Source organism: Oncorhynchus tshawytscha, linkage group LG06 (assembly GCF_018296145.1).
Source record: "Oncorhynchus tshawytscha isolate Ot180627B linkage group LG06, Otsh_v2.0, whole genome shotgun sequence".
NCBI classification, from domain to species: domain Eukaryota; kingdom Metazoa; phylum Chordata; class Actinopteri; order Salmoniformes; family Salmonidae; genus Oncorhynchus; species Oncorhynchus tshawytscha.
Window position 1 is genome coordinate 16986017 of NC_056434.1, and position 17014 is coordinate 17003030.

The 17014-nt window shown below is 44.3% G+C and overlaps 1 protein-coding gene across 1 annotated transcript; it reads left to right on the forward strand.

The window, feature by feature from the left end:
* Positions 1–933: 933 nt before the first annotated feature.
* si:ch73-40i7.5 (amyloid-beta A4 precursor protein-binding family A member 3) lies at positions 934–15469 on the forward strand. Its single transcript, XM_024423123.2, has 11 exons — positions 934–1220; positions 1951–3122; positions 4353–4383; positions 4519–4664; positions 5192–5278; positions 10447–10635; positions 11071–11250; positions 11856–12068; positions 13082–13201; positions 13616–13756; positions 13874–15469. The coding sequence occupies exons 2-11, from the start codon at positions 2067–2069 to the stop codon at positions 13943–13945; spliced, it is 2235 nt and encodes a 744-aa protein (XP_024278891.1). The 5' UTR covers positions 934–1220; positions 1951–2066; the 3' UTR covers positions 13946–15469.
* Positions 15470–17014: the final 1545 nt, after the last annotated feature.

The window sequence follows — 17014 nt, forward strand, 5'->3', positions numbered from 1 at the left end:
TTTGAGAAACATCCCTACAGCATGATGCTGCCGCCACTACAATGCTTCACCGTAGGGATGGTGCCAGGTTTCCTCCAGATGTGACGTTAGTCATTCAGGCCAAAGAGGTCAATCTTGGTTTCATCAGACCAGAGAATCGGGTTTCTTATGGTCGGAGAGGCTTCAAGGTACCTTTTGGCAAACTTGAAGCGGGCAGTGGCTTCCATCTGGCCACTCTACCATAAAGGTCTGATTGGTGGAGTGCTGCAGAGATGGTTGTCCTTTTGGAAGGTTATCCCATGTCCACAGAGGAACTCTAGAGCTCTGTCAGTGACCATCGGGTTCTTGGTCACTTCTCCCCTGATTTCTCAGTTTGGCCAGGTGGCCAGCTTTAGGAAGAGTCTTGGTGGTCTTCTTCCATTTAAAAATGATGGAGGCCACTGTGTTCTTACGGACCTTAAATGCTGCAGACATTTTTTGGAACCCTTCCCCAGATCTGTGTCTCGGCGATCTACGGACAATTCCTTCGACCTCATGGTGTGGTTTTTGCTCTGACATGCACTGTCAACTGTGTGACATGTGTATGCCTTTCCAGATCATGTTCAATCAGTTGAATTGACCACAGGTGGACTCCAATCAAGTTGTAGAAACATCTCAAGGATAATCAATGGAAGCAAGATACACCGGAGCTCAATTTCGAGGCTCATAGCAAAGGGTCTGAATTCTTATGTAATAAGTTATTGATATTTTTTATTGTGAATAAATTAGCAACATTTTCTAAAAGCCTGTTTATGCTTTGTCAATATGGTGTATTGTGTGTAGATAATTAAATGCTTATTCCATTTTAGAATAAGTAACGTAACAAAATGTGGAAAAGTCAGTGGGTCTGAATACTTTCCGAAGGCACCGTATGAAGTTCAGTTTGACAATAGATTGATTGAGCATGACTTAACTCAGTTTTACGCATGCGCACTACGTCAACATAGTTTGTAGCGGCAGAGAGAAGACCACCGAAACAATTTATGTAACTCTGTAGTAGAGATGCATACAACAGCAGCATTTTCATACACGAGACGGACGTACTGCTAATTGACTCAGCACAGTGTTGTTAAAAGTGTAGCTATTACTACGAAGACACTGCTATATTGCCGACTTGTTTCGTTGCAAAAGAGTTCTCAGCCACGTCAACTTCATCCGTGGCAGTAAAGTTCAAGCATTCATCGGATCCAGAATTTAACAGGGTGAGCATCTGGACCATGTCAGTTAGGGTGGTACTGCCAATATCGCCCTAAATGTCCTTAACTTGTTCGCAAACCAGCAGGAAGATTACTAAAGCTTATTGGCTGTAAATTAGCTGAAAGTTAGCTGAGTAGCTAGCCATACTTGCTAACGCGTTAGCTAAGCTAAATGACGCTAACGTTAGCAAATTAGCTCTGGTGATTCAGTCTGCATGTAATACTGCAATTTCTCTAGCTAACAGCAGTGCAAGCATAATGATATGTTTTCAGTGTCATTATTGGGAAGACTGGTGTCTTGTATTTGTAAGTGTTAAATAGCTCACCATCATAATTACTTATGATGTTAGCTAGGATAATTGTTTTATATTGGTTACAGCTTTTTTTGTTACATATGGAGAAAATGTTACAATGACGACAGTAGCTTAATACGAATACAAACATACCGTATTGTCAGGCTCGTTTCACAAAGGGGACTTGGTGTCACATGACCATAACATGTACTTTGAGCCTGAAGCAATAGCAGCACTTCTTTCTTGGACATAGGTCAATGAAGACAAAAACAGAGTGCTTTCATTATCCCCTGCACAAGAAATGGGGGATGTGAAAAGCATTTACAATTTTCATTACTGTAGGATAGTGTTAGACGATATGCAATTTGATGGTGTAAATATAAATTATTATTCATTAAGTAATATATTTTAATGTATGTTTTTAAAATGGTCTACTTTCACAGTGAAACAGTATAGTAACCCCTTTAAATGGCTCAACCTTTGCCGAAACACCCCACAAGACATTGAAAGGTGCTTGTATGTGGAGTCTCTATCATGTCAACTTGTTGATGTGTTGCCAATGACCCGTACTCCTATCCAGAAAATGGAGGCTGATAATTGCCCTGCTGAAAACAAGGTGGAACAAACAGATTCCTCACCTCAACAGGAGAACACTGCTTGTGGTGGACCTGCTGTAGGTGATCCAGACAGTCAAAGCCAGTCACATAAAGCTGCCTCCAAGGCTTCCCACCCTGAATCAGAGGACCTGGACTCCTTTAACCTGATAGAGCCCCCTCCTCTGGACTGGAGGTCAGACGACTCTAGTGAAGCAGGGTCAGTGGAAGAGATGGATGATCCCAGCTTTCCTCCCTCCTCTGTCGCTGTGGACAGTCCAGAGGATGTACTAGGTGAGTCCCTATCTGCCGTGGATGGAGTAGGTGAGTCCCTACCTCTCTTGGACACCAGTGACACTGTAGCTTTACCTGTGGCAGTTAGCCAGGAGGAGCTAATCAACTTTGCTCCTGAGGATAGAACCCCAACTGAACGGGTCCTGGATCCTTGTGAAAAGGAAAGAGTGGTGAAGGAAGAGAAGAAGGTTGACATCTGGAGACCAGGTGACGAAGACCACACTCGGATCCACCACCTGTTGAACCGACTCCAAGTCATCAGAGAAAGCCCTTTCCCCAGGAACTCAAGCACTGACCCTACACCATCAGCGTTCTCTGAGTCTTCGGACTTTGACCCCGCAGGCCCATCTCTGTTGACTGACGTCAGCCCTTTCCTACCAGAGCAGAAGCTGAACCAGGCCTCGGGGCTGCTGTTCTCTGAGAGTCAACAGAGAGACTTATTAGGGCTGCTGGAGTGTACAGAGATCGGGGTTCCCCAGCCCAGTCCCTCTGATACCCATGTTCTTCCTTACATGGCCCGGAGAGAAGAGATGGATGCGGTGGTGTCGGTCTCCTACAACCAGGAGGACGGGGAGAGGTTCTGGGACCACTTTGGGAACAGTGGGCAGCTGCGCCACATAGATGACTCCATTGACTCTATCCCCGAAGATGAGGTCCCAGAGCCTGTGTGGATGAAGTTAGGGGAGGAGGCTCCAGAGGAGGTCAATGATGCAGAGAACAGTGAGCGGGTAGGTGTGACATGCTGAAAGATGGTTATTAATGATTAATGGTGGTGTTATAATACTGAACAAAAATATAAACAACATGCAACAATTTCAACGATTTTAAAATTAATTAGGCCCTACTCTCCGGGGCACAGCCATGGGTGTGCCTGGGAAGGCATAGGCCCTCCCACTTGAAGAAGCCAAGGTCCTGGGCTGTTGTGGTTACACGTGTCTGCGGTTGTGAGGCCAGTTAGAGGTACTGCCAAATTCTCTTAAACAATGTTGGAGGCGGCTTATGGTAGATAAATGAAAATTAAATTCTCTGGCAACAGCTCTGGTGGACATTCCTGCAGTCATCATGCCAATTGCACGCATCCTCAACTTGAGACATCTGTGATATTGTTGTGTGACTAAACTGCACATTTTAGAGTGGCTTTTTGTCTCCAGTACAAGGTGCACCTGTGTAATGATCATGCTTTTTAATCAGTTTCTTGATATTCCACCCCTGTCAAGTGGAGGGATTATCTTGGCAAAGAAGAAATGCTCACTAACAGGGATGAAAAACCAATTTGTGCACAACATTTCAAAAATATAATTTTTGTGTGTATGGAACATTTCTGTGATCATTTCTTTTGCTCGTGAAACATGGGACCAACACTTCACAATATTTTTTGTTCGGTAAAGTATAAAGGTCGACCTATTATGATTTTTCAACGCCAATGCCGATTATTGGAGGACCAAAAAAAAGCAGATACCGATTAATCGTCTGATTTTAAAAATTTAAATATATGTGTATTTATTTGTAATGACAATTACAACAATACTGAATGAACACATTTTAGCTTAATATAATACATCAATAAAATCAATTTAGCCTCAAATGAATAATGAAACATGTTCAATTTGGTTTAAATAATGCAAAAACAAAGTGTTAGAGAAGAAAGTAAAAGTGTAATAAAAAAAGCTAACGTTTAAGTTCCTTGCTGAGAACATGAGTACATAAGAAAGCTGGTGGTTCCTTTTAACATGAGTCTTCAATATTCCCAGGTATGAAGTTTTAGGTTGTAGTTACTATAGGACTTTCTCTCTATACGATTTGTGTTTCATATACCTGAAATCGGCCCCAATTAATCGTCCATTCCGATTAATCGGTCGACCTCTAGTAAAGTATCAATTATTTTGCTGATGATTGATTGGTTCAAATGAGCTGTGTCTCTTACTTTGTTCAATTATCATTGACCTCTTCACTTACAGGGCACAGAGGACCACCCAGCCTATAAAGATGGTAAGCTAAACATAGGCTATGTAAATCTTCTGTGCTTCTTTTATTGGAATCTCAATATTAATAATAATAATAATAATAATAGCAGTAATAACAATAGTATTACATTTCTGATAAGTCACTTTGTTTTTGTGTCAGTGCCTGGCCCCTGTGACCCAGATGACCTCCTGGATGGGGTCATATTTGGGGCCAAGTACCTGGGCTCCACCCAGCTCAAGTCTGACAAGAACCCTTCCACCAACGCCCGAATGAAACAGGCCCAAGAGGCTGTGGACAGGATCAAAGTAAGTTTACTTTTGGCATTTTAGTCATTTAGCAGATGCTCTTATCCCAAGCAACTTACAATTTGGTGCATTTATCTTAAGGTAGCAAGGTAAGACATCCACATATCTCAGTCGATTGAGACTGCTAGGCTTTAGAGTGTGCTGCGGCAGAACCTTGTTTTTTTTCCCCACTGTGGGTTGGTGCTACAGTTAAACTTTTCCTCAATAAAGCATCTATGACTGCAAAGTCAGTGCTAGTAAGAAAAGAAAGGCGCAAGTTCAATGGCAGGGTGTTTTTTTCCCTTCTACTTTTTGAAGAGGTAGGTTTTTAGACGTGGTCGGAGGATTGGCAGGGACTGTGCTTTCCTGACGTTAGGGGGAAGCTTGTTCCGCCATTGGGGTGCCAGGATAGAGTACAGCTTTGACTGGGATAAGTGGGAAGTGGGGGGGCCATAAGTGCCAGAATGGGTCAGACAGATTATTCTGCTAAAAAGCGGTGATCTGCTTTAGATTGTGTCATCAAAACATCTGCTCTTGTCTTTCTCCAGGCCCCAGAGGGAGAGTCTCAGCCTATGACTGAGGTGGATCTCTTCATCTCCACTCAGCGCATCAAAGTCCTCAGCGCAGACACACAGGTTTGGTTTGAATGAATGACAAAGTAGCTAAGGTCATTCCTTGAATAAAAGTGTCTCTAATTTGCGTCGTACTCAGCCTGTACAGTTGAATAGGCAAGTTAATTTTGTGACAGCTTTTCAGCTTTTTCCCTACTTAATGGCTGGCTGGTCCTGGATATATAGTGGTTACTGTTAAACTAGCCTGGCCATCTTTGTTGTTAGACCCAGTGGGAATGGATCTATCATGGATTTTTTTCATTAGTGTTAAACTTACACCTAAAGGTTCAGCCCCTGGGTTGACCGTTATCTTGCAGAGTTCCTCCACCTCAAGAATTGCTTTTGGCGAAAGACTCGGCACACGCTGACTGGCTCTTGTTCAGGCAAATGAGAAATAAGTGCACTCAGGCTATCCGGGAGGCCAAAGTTAGTTACTTTAAGGAGCAGTTCTCTCTCTGTGGGTCTAACACCAAGGAATTCTAGAAAACGGTTAAAGACCTGAAGAATAAACCTTCCTCCTCACAGCTGCCCATGTCCCTTAATGTTGATGATGTGGTTGTTACTGACAAGGAGCACATGGCTGAGCTCTTTAAATCACCACTTCATTAAGTCAGGATTCCTATTTGACTCAGCAATGCCTCCTTGCCCGTCCAACATTTCCTAATCTCCCACCCCTTCTAATGCGACTATCCCCAATGCTTCTCCCTCTTTTTCCCCTGCCCTGCTACAAAGTTTCTCCTTGCAGGCAGTCACTGAGTCCGAGGTGCTAAAGGAGCTCCTTAAACTGGGTCAGATGGTTTAGACCTTTCTTTTTTAAGCTTGTTGCCCCTATCTTTCGCCAAGCCCATCTCTGACCCTTTTAACCTGTATCTTCTCTCTAGGGAGGTTCCCATTTTATTTTTATTTCACCTTTATTTAACCAGGTAGGCTAGTTGAGAACAAGTTCTCATTTACAACTGCGACCTGGCCAAGAAGTAAATAAATAAAAACAGTATGGGGATGAGGTAGGTAAATTGGCGGGCTATTTACCGATGGACTATGTACAGCTGCAGTGATCGGTTAGCTGCTCAGATAGCAGATGTTTGAAGTTGGTGAGGGAGATAAGTCTCCAACTTCAGCTATTTTTGCAATTCGTTCCAGTCACAGGCAGCAAAGAACTGGAAGGGAAGGCGGCCAAATGAGATGTTGGCTTTAGGGATGATCAGTGAGATACACCTGCTGGAGCACGTGCTACGGGTGGGCGTTGCCATCGTGACCAGTGAACTGAGATAAGGCGGAGCTTTACCTAGCATGGACTTGTAGATGACCTGGAGCCAGTGGGTCTGGTGACGAATATGTAGAGAGGGCCAGCCGACTAGAGCATACAGGTTGCAGTGGTGGTATAAGATGCTTTAGTAACAAAACGGATGGCACAGTGATAAACTGCATCCAGTTTGCTGAGTAGAGTATTGGAAGCTATTTTGTAGATGACATCGGCGAAGTCGAGGATCGGTAGGATAGTCAGTTTTACTAGGGTAAGTTTGGCGGTGTGAGTGAAGGAGGCTTTGTTGCGAAATAGAAAGCCGATTCTAGATTTGATTTTAGATTGGAGATGTTTGATATGAGTCTGGAAGGAGAGTTTACACTCTAGCCAGACACTTAGGTACTTATAGATGTCCACATATTCTAGGTCGGAACCATCCAGGGTGGTGATGCTAGTCGGGCGTGCGGGTGCAGGCAGCGAATGGTTGAAAAGCATGCATTTGGTTTCACTAGCCTTTAAGAGCAGTTGGAGGCCACGGAAGGAGTGTGATACGGCATTGAAGCTCGTTTGGAAGTTAGATAGCACAGTGTCCATGGAAGGGCCAGAAGTATACAGAATGGTGTCTTCTGCGTAGAGGTGGATCAGGGAATCGCCCGCAGCAAGAGCAGCATCATTGATATATACAGAGAAAAGAGTCGACCCGAGAATTGAACCCTGTGGCACCCCCATAGATACTGCCAGAGGACCGGACAGCATGCCCTCCGATTTGACACACTGAACTCTGTCTGCAAAGTAGTTGGTGAACCAGGCAAGGCAGTCATTAGAAAAACCGAGGCTACTGAGTCTGGCGATGAGAATATGGTGATTGACAGAGTCGAAAGCCTTGGCCAAGTCGATGAAGACTGCTGCACAGTACTGTCTTTAATCGATGGCGGTTATGATATCGTTTAGTACCTTGAGCGTGGCTGAGGTGCACCCGTGACCGGCTCGGAAACCAGATTGCACAGTGGAGAAGGTACGGTGGGATTCGAGATGGTCAGTAATCTGTTTGTTGACTTGGCTTTCGAAGACCTTAGATAGGCAGGGCTGGATGGATATAGGCCTGTAACAGTTTGGGTCCAGGGTGTCTCCCCCTTTGAAGAGGGGGATGACTGCGGCAGCTTTCCAATCCTTGGGGATCTCAGACGATACGAGAGGTTGAACAGGCTGGTAATAGGGGTTACGACAATGGCGGCGGATAGTTTCAGAAATAGAGGGTCCAGATTGTCAAGCCCAGCTGATTTGTATGGGTCCAGGTTTTGCAGCTCTTTCAGAACATCTGCTATCTGGATTTGGGTAAAGGAGAAGCTGGGGAGGCTTGGGCGAGTATCTGCGGGGGGGAGCTGTTGGCCGAGGTTGGAGTAGCCAGGAGGAAGGCATGGCCAGCCGTTGAGAAATGCTTGTTGAAGTTTTCAATTATCATGGATTTATCGCTGGTGACCGTGTTACCTAGCCTCAGTACAGTGGGCAGCTGGGAGGAGGTGCTCTTGTTCTCCATGGACTTTACAGTGTCCCAGAACTTTTTGGAGTTAGAGCTACAGGATGCAAATTTCTGCTTGACAAAGCTGGCCTTTGCTTTCCTGACTGACTGCGTCTATTGGTTCCTGACTTCCCTGAACAGTTGCATATCGTGAGGACTATTAGATGCTATTGCAGTCCGCCACAGGATGTTTTTGTGCTGGTCGAGGGCAGTCAGGTCTGGAGTGAACCAAGGGCTATATCTGTTCTTAGTTCTGCATTTTTTGAACGGAGCATGCTTATCTAAGATTGTGAGGAAGTTACTTTTAAAGAATGACCAGGCATCCTCAACTGACGGGATGAGGTCAATATCCTTTCAGAACATCCGGGCCAGGTCGATTAGAAAGGCCTGCTCGCAGAAGTGTTTTAGGGAGCGTTTGACAGTAATGAGGGGTGGTCGTTTGACTGGCGACCCGTAGTGGATACAGGCAATGAGGCAGTGATCGCTGAGATCCTGATTGAAGACAGCGGAGGTGTATTTGGAGGGCCAGTTGGTCAGGATAACGTCTATGAGGGTGCCCTTGTTTACAGGTTTAGGGTTGTACCTGGTGGGTTCCTTGATGATTTGTGTGAGATTGAGGGCATCTATCTTAGATTGTAGGACTGCTGGGGTGTTAAGCATATCCCAGTTTAGGTCACCTAACAGAACAAACTCTGAAGCAAAATGGGGGGCGATCAATTCACAAATGGTGTCCAGGGCACAGCTGGGAGCTGAGGGGGGTCGGTAGCAGGCGGCAACAGTGAGAGACTTATTTCTGGAGAGATTAATTTTTAAAATTAGAAGTTCGAACTGTTTCGGTATGGACCTGGAAAGGCAGCCACGGTTCGTCCTTTATTTAAAGGGGGAGATCAAGCTGATCCTAAATGTTACAGGCCTATTTCTATTTTGCCCTGTTTATCAAAAGTGTTAGAAAAACTTGTCAATCAATTCTGGCTTTCTTGATGTCTATAGTATTCTCTCTGGTATGCAATCTGGTTTCTGCTCAGGTTATGGATGTGTCACTGCAACTTTAAAGGTCCTCAATGATTTCACCATTGCCCTTGATTCTAAGCAATGTTGTATTGCTATATGTATTGACTTGGCCAACGCTTTTGAAACGGTAGATCATTCCATTCGTGTGGGCTGGCTAAGAAGTATTGGTGTTTGAGGGGTCTTTGGTCTGGTTTGCTAACTACCTCAGAGTGCAGTGTATAACATCCAAACATCTCTCTTAGCCACTGCCTGTCACCAAGGGAGTACCCCAAGGCTTGAGCCTAGGCCCCACTCTCTTTTCAATTTACGTCAACAACATAGTGGGGCAAAAAAGTATTTAGTCAGCCACCAATTGTGCAAGTTCTCCCACTTAAAAAGATGAGAGGCCTATAATTTTCATCATAGGTACACTTCAACTATGACAGACAAAATTAGAAAAAAAATCCAGAGAATCACATTGTAGGATTTTTAATGAATTTATTTGCAAATTATGGTTCGCTGCAGCTAGCGACTGGAACGAGCTGCAACAAATTCTCAAACTGGACAGTTTTATCTCAATCTCGTCATTCAAAGACTCAATCGTGGGCACTCTTACTGACAGTTGTGGCTGCTTTCCGTGATGTTGTCTCTACCTTCTTGCCCTTTGTGCTGTTGGGTCTCTACCATGCTATGTTGTTGTCTTAGGTCTCTCTTTTCTTTAAATGTTTAAAAATGTGTAATTTTTCTCCCCAATTTCGTGGTATCCAATTGTTTTAGTAGCTACTATCTTGTCTCATCGCTACAACTCCCGTACGGGCTCGGGAGAGTCGAAGGTTGAAAGTAATGCTTCCTCCAATACACAACCCAACCAAGCCGCACTGCTTCTTAACACAGCGCATCCAACCCGGAAGCTAGCCGCACCAATGTGTCGGATTAAACACCGTGCATCTGGCAACCTTGGTTAGCGCGCACTGCGCCCGGCCTGCCACAGGAGTTGCTGGTGCGCGATGAGACAAGGATATCCCTACCGGCCAAGCCCTCACTAACCCGGACGACGCTAGGCTAATTGTGTGTCGCCCCCACGGACCTCCCGGTCGCGGCCGGTTACGACAGAGCCTGGGCGCGAACCCAGAATCTCTGGTGGCACAGCCCTTAACCACTGCGCCACCCGGGAGGCCCCTTAGGTCTCTCTCTTTATGTAGTGTTGTGTTGTCTCTCTTGCCGTGATGTGTGTGTGTTGTCCTATATTCTTTATTTAATACATTTTTATTCCTAGCCCCCTTCCCCGCAGGAGACCTTTTGCCTTTTGGTAGGCCATCATTGTAAATAAGAATTTGTTCTTAACCTACTTGCCTAGTTAAATAAAGAATCATTAAAAAAGACCAAATAAAGTGTTAGTAAACAGTTTCTATACATTCATCCCTCCTGCTTCTCCTATAGGAGGCCATGATGGACCACCCTCTCCAGATGATCTCCTACATCGCAGACATCGGCAGCATCGTGGTCCTGATGGCCCGTAGGAAGCCGGCCGTGGGCCGTAAAGGCCAGGAGGAGAACCCCACTGGGGCCAACTCCCCCGGGCCACAGAAAAAGTGCTGCATGATCTGCCATGTGTTTAACTCCGATGATGTGAGTCAGCCAAGTGGAAACCGTACAACTTTATGTTCAATATGTTTTGTGTTTTTTTTGTTGAAAATAATTAGGTTGAACTGTTATTTTATTTCCGGTGCCAGTCTTTTTCTACAGTATTTGAGCCAACTTGTCGTTGTTTTGCCTAAGCAACTAGGTAAACCAGCTTTATTGAATACAGAAAGAAACAGCCTGGCACACAGGTTATTTTTCCATGCCAGGAGTCGATTAACAGGAGGAAACACTAATTAGCAGTTCATTAGATTATTATAGGTCAAGGTTCGGTTTAATAATACGTTAGCCACAGCCTATTTTGTCTACTTGAACTACTCTGTGAGAAGGAACAGGTATGTAAAGGATTAGCATACTGTTGGCTGCCAGTCTGGAACATGTCTGAACACGCCCACTGACTCACTGTCACTTTCCTGCATGTAGGCACAGGTGATCGCTCAGGCGATTGGCCAGGCCTTCGGTGTGGCCTACCAGCAGTTCCTCCATGCCAACGGCATCAAGGCCAGCGAGCTAAAGCCCAGCGAGTACAGTGACTACCTGGGCACACAGGAGCTCTACAACGGAGACCTGGTGCACTTTTCTGATTCAGATAACATCAGAGAGGTACAGTAACACTCAATTTCAGCACCTTGTTGTTAGGACCAGCCGGGGTGTCCTTTTAAATGTAGGTCTACAAATGCGGTATTCCTCCCTGCAGGGATTCTCAACCCTCTCCTTGGGGACCACCAGACTTTTCACATATTGGTTGTAGCACTAAACTGGCACTACTGATTCAATTAGTCAACTGTCACCAAGCCCTTAACTAATCGAATCAGGTTTGCCAATTCAGGGAAACAACAAATGTGTGAAACATCTGGTGATCCCTGATGAGAGCTTTGGGAAGTACTTGCCTAGATAACAATCTGTTTTAACATTTGGTTGTTCATGGAGATAATATTGTATAAACCAGAGGTATTTGTGGTTTTACACTATGCAACAGCCACTTACTCTTTTGCTCAAGACACTGATGAAACAGATCCATACATTTCATGATTTTAGTGAAATGTACATCAATGTTGTGTAGCGTTAAGATAAAATCATGTTTAAATTGGGTTAGGTACTCCCTAAACTTGTCATCTGTTTTACATCTTGAGATTTGTTTCCCTACTGAACACCACCCAGATGAAATTCCATCTTTCTCTTAAACCACCTTCCTGCTGTCTGTCCAGGTGTCCATCTCCAAGGCTCCCGGGGAGATAGTGGGGGTGGCGGTGGTGGAGTCGGGCTGGGGGTCCATCCTGCCCACGGTGGTGGTGGCCAACCTACTCCACGGTGGCCCTGCAGAGCGCTGCGGGGCCCTCAGCATTGGAGACCGCATCATGTCTGTCAATAGCACCAGCCTTGTGGGCCTCCCCATAACCACCTGCCAGAGTATCATACGGGTAAGAGGGGGTTGTGTTGTGCATCTGTGTTTCATTAGTTCCTGTGACTGTTGGCTGTCTATCATGTAGTTTGTAGAATGCACACTAGATGGTGCTGTATTGCTGAAGTCATACAGCAGGGTTCCCCAACTGGTGGCCCACAGGTTATTTTTATTTGGCCCATGTTGACTCCAATGCTTCTCACATTTGTGTGAAGTTGGCTGGATGTCCTTTGGGTGGTTGACCATTCCTGATACACACGGCAAACTATTGAGCTTAAAAAACCCAGCAGCTTTGCAGTTCTTGACACAAACTGATGCGCCTGGCACCTACTACCATACCTCGTTCAAAGGCACTTAAATATTTTGTCTTTCCCATTCACCCTCTGAATGGCACACACGCATCCCATGTCTCAATAGTCTCAAGACTTTAAATGTCCTTCTGTAGCCGGTCCACTCCCCTTCATCTACACTGATTTGAAGTGGATTTAACAGGTGACATCAATATGGCATCAGCTTTCAACAGGATTCACCTTGTCAGTCTGTCATGGAAAGAGAAGGTGTTCCTAATGTTTTGTATACTCCGTGTATGATCATATACAAATGTAATCAAGGTTTGAAAAACAGATTATATATTTTTGGGCTTCCGGTCAATTTGCAGCCCGGCCCTTTGACCATCTACTCTAGAAAATAATCTAGTTGATGATCCCTGGCATAGACTGATGCAGGTGACGTGTCGAGTGGGAGATCAATTGGTGGAAATGTTTGCGTTCTAAAGTATCATTTCGGCATGCGGTTGGACTTGATGGTAGGATGTTGGATTTCTTCACCTAATGTTCTGTGCTCCGCACATGCACGGATGCACACACACACAATACCCATTCTGTGAATGCCTTTCTTTGTGTACGGAGCACAGAATGCAATTAGATAGTGAATGGATACTTTAAGGTGCCATAGAAATGTATGTTGCAGGAATCTCTCCAGTATTTGTATGATGTATTTTCCCCTTTCTTTTTTTTTTTGTTTTTATAAAAGGATTTGAAAAACCAAGCCGAGGTGAAGCTCAGTATTGTCCACTGCCCCCCTGTCACCATGGCTATAATCAAGCGACCGGACCCAAAATTTCAGTTGGGCTTCAGTGTGGAGGACGGCATTGTAAGTGACAGTTACTTTGTATATCATTTTACTCTACATTTTTATTAAAATAAAAACTATGTATTCAACTGCCAGTCAGGATCTAACATTCAGGTTATTAATGTTTTATTTATGTCAATATTTATTTGGGTCAGGCCCTGTCCATTCAGTAGTGAGTAATATGCATTTGAGATTATTTTTTGTTTCTCACTGCGAACATGGTCTTGAATAAAGTTAATCTGAAATCAATGTGGTCTGAAACTGATTTTTTTTATTGAATAGTACCTGTACGACATCCATTTTATGAAAATCCATAGTAGTAAAGCAAAAAGGGTAAATTGCCCACTTGCATAGCTTCACAACCTTCAATCACCTCAACTCTCTTTCATACCTTTTCATTCTATATCTTTCTCATACCCATGTTGCCTTGAGCAGATCTGCAGTCTGATGCGTGGAGGGATTGCGGAGAGAGGTGGCATCCGGGTTGGACACCGCATCATTGAAATTAACGGGCAGAGTGTGGTAGCCACTCCTCACGAGAAGATCATCCACATTTTGACTAACGCAGTCGGGGAGGTGAGAGGATTTCCACCCCAAATCAGAAGCACTAGATTTAACACTTACTTTAATTTCAAGAAGCCTACTTTCTCTTTATTAGCTTTGACATTCATAACTGTTCATCTTTCTGAACAGATTCACTTGAAGACAATGCCAGCCTCTACATATCGCCTTCTAACGGGACAAGATACGCCAGTATTTCTCTGAGAGAATGGAGAAGAGTGCTGCTGCGCTCACAAGCAAACGAGCTATACGCAAGCCATTCTCCAACTATACACAGGCCATTTTCCAACTATACACAGGCCATTTTCCAACTATACACATGCTCACTCGCAGCCTCATTCTATTTTTTTTCTCACCATATGCAATTGTACTGTATCAGCTGGCTATTGATACACATAAAGGGGTTCTCCACCTGTACAGAATATTTGATGTATGTATGTTGGAATTACATGATGATCCAGCACATTTAGATTTTTTTTTAAATAAAACGCAGTTTATATTTATGAGATGTTTTAAAGCAAATGATAACTAAGATTGGCAATAGGAAAAGTGAGGTTATTTTTCGACTATACTAAGCATCTTAACAGGAACAGCATGAGTACGTACAATTGTCTTCCTTCACCGCTCTTTAGTTGCAGATGTGCCTCCGTTGAACTTGAGTTAATGGAGAGAAGCCTTACTTAAGGAAAATATCTCTTGTTTCGTGCTTCCTGCCTCATTCTATTTTGGTATTTTATTAGGATCCCCATTAGCTTTTGCAAAAGCAGCAGCTACTCTTCCTGGGGTCCACACAAAACATGAAACATAAGACAGAATGACGTAATACAGAACATCAATAGACAAGAACAGCTCAAGGACAGAACTACATACATTTTAAAAAAGGCGCACACAGCCTACATATCAATGTATACACACAAACTAGGTCAAATAGGGGAGAGGTGTTGCTTTATCTGTTTTTTGAAACCAGGGTTGAAACCAGGGTTGCTGTTCATTTGAGCATAATGAGATGATAATAATGAGCATAATGAGATGAAGGAAGTTCCATGCAATTAGGGCTCTATATAATACTGTACGTTTTCTTGAATTTGTTCTGGATTTGGGGACTATGAAAAGACCCATGGTGGCATGTATGGTGGGTCAGAGCTGTGTGTAAGTTGACTATGCAAACAATTTTGGGATTTTCAACACATGGTTTCTTATAAAAAATAAGTGATGCAGTCAGTCTCCCCTCAACTATTAACCAAGAGAGACTGGCATGCATAGTATTTATATCAGCCCTCTGATTACATTAAGAGCAAAATGTGCCGCTCTGTTTTGGGCCAGCTGCAGCTTAACTAGGTCTTTCCTTGCCACACTGGACTACACGACTGGACAATAATCAAGATTAGACAAAACTAGAGCCTGCAGAACTTGCTTTTTGGAGTGTGGTGTCAAAAAAGCTGCGCATCTCTCTTTTTTACAGCTAGACAATGTCATTGACTAACATGCACGTCAACTGGCGACTAAATTCGTTTTAAATTAGTACAATGTATCTCTGAACGGACGGTGTACTATTAAAATGCTGAAAGATGTATTTTGCATGCCATTCCCTATTCCCATTTCAGTGCCTGGAAGAATTCATAATGTTGACTTCTGTATTTGCAGAATCAAAGGTAACTTTTAGTGTTAGATGTATTTTTAATGACTGCAGTTTTGGATGTTTTATTAAATTCGATCTATCCCTGGCAATTGCCATTGTTTATTGATTATGGACTGGGGATATGTGTGACTAAACCATGTATTTTAGGCTGTTTCTCTAATGGTATTGTGTGATATGTCTTGTTGCTCTACCTCTACAGTTTTTTATATTTAATCCAAAAATTGACAACAAAGAAAGGTGCAGACTAACCTGTGACATATCAACATCTTAGAATACTCATACGTGTGAGTATTAGTATGGTGGTGCGTTCTCTTCAATGTATGGATCTTATTTTGAATAAGTTTCAAGCCTGACCCCACAGTGACAGAGCTGGACTGGACAGTAATGAGAGGCTGTCAATGCTGTCTTGCGCCCTGCATCATTCCTATGATAGGAATATGGCCTTGCCACATTGGTCATTACAGGTCAGTACCTGGCAAATAAACTCAGCAAAAAATGAAACGTCCTCACTGTCAACTGCATTTATTTTCATCAAAATGAACGTGTGAATATTTGTTTGAACATAAGATTCAACAACTGAGACATAAACTGAACAAGTTCCACAGACGTGTGACTAACAGCAATGGAATAATGTGTCCCTGAACAAAGGGGGGGGATAGGGCAAAATCAAAAGTAACAGTATCTGGTGTGGCCACCAGCTGCATTAAGTACTGCAGTGCATATCCTCATGGACCGCACCAGATTTGCCAGTTCTTGCTGTGAGATGTTACTCCCCTCTTCCACCAAGGCACCTGCAAGTTCCCGGACATTTTTGGGTAGAATTGCCCTCACCCTCCGATCCAACAGGTCCCAGACGTGCTCAATGGGATTGAGATCCGGGCTCTTCGCTGGCCATGGCAGAACACTGACATTCCTGTCTTGCAGGAAATCACGCGCAGAACGAGCTGTATGGCTGGTGGCATTATCATGCTGTAGGGTCATGTCAGGATGAGCCTGCAGGAAGGGTACCACATGAGGGAGGAGGATGTCTTCACTGTAACGCACAGCATTGAGATTGCCTACAATGACAACAAGCTCAGTCCAATGATGCTGTGACACACCGCCCCAGACCATGACGGACCCTCCATCTCCAAATCGATCCCGCTCCAGAGTACAGGCATCGGCTCATTCCTTCGACGATAAACCCGAATCCGACCATCACTCCTGGTGAGACAAAACCGCGACTCGTCAGTGAATAGCACTTTTTGACAGTCCTGTCTGGTCCAGCGACGGTGGGTTTGTGGCCATAGGCAACATTGTTGCCGGTGATGTCGGGTGAGGACCTGCCTTACAGCAGGCCTACAAACCCTCAGTTCAGCCTCTCTCAGCCTATTGCGGACAGTCTGAGCACTGATGGAGGGATTGTGCGTTCCTGGTGTAACTCGGGCAGTTGTTATTGCCATCCTGTACCTGTCCGCAGGCATGATGTTTGGATGTACCGATCCTGTGCAGGTGCTGTTACACGTGGTCTGCCACTGCGAGGACGATCTGCTGTCCGTCCTGTCTCCCTGTAGCGCTGTCTTAGGCGTCTCACTTTACGGACATTGCAATTTATTGCCTTGGCCACATCTGCAGTCCTCATGCCTCCTTGCAGC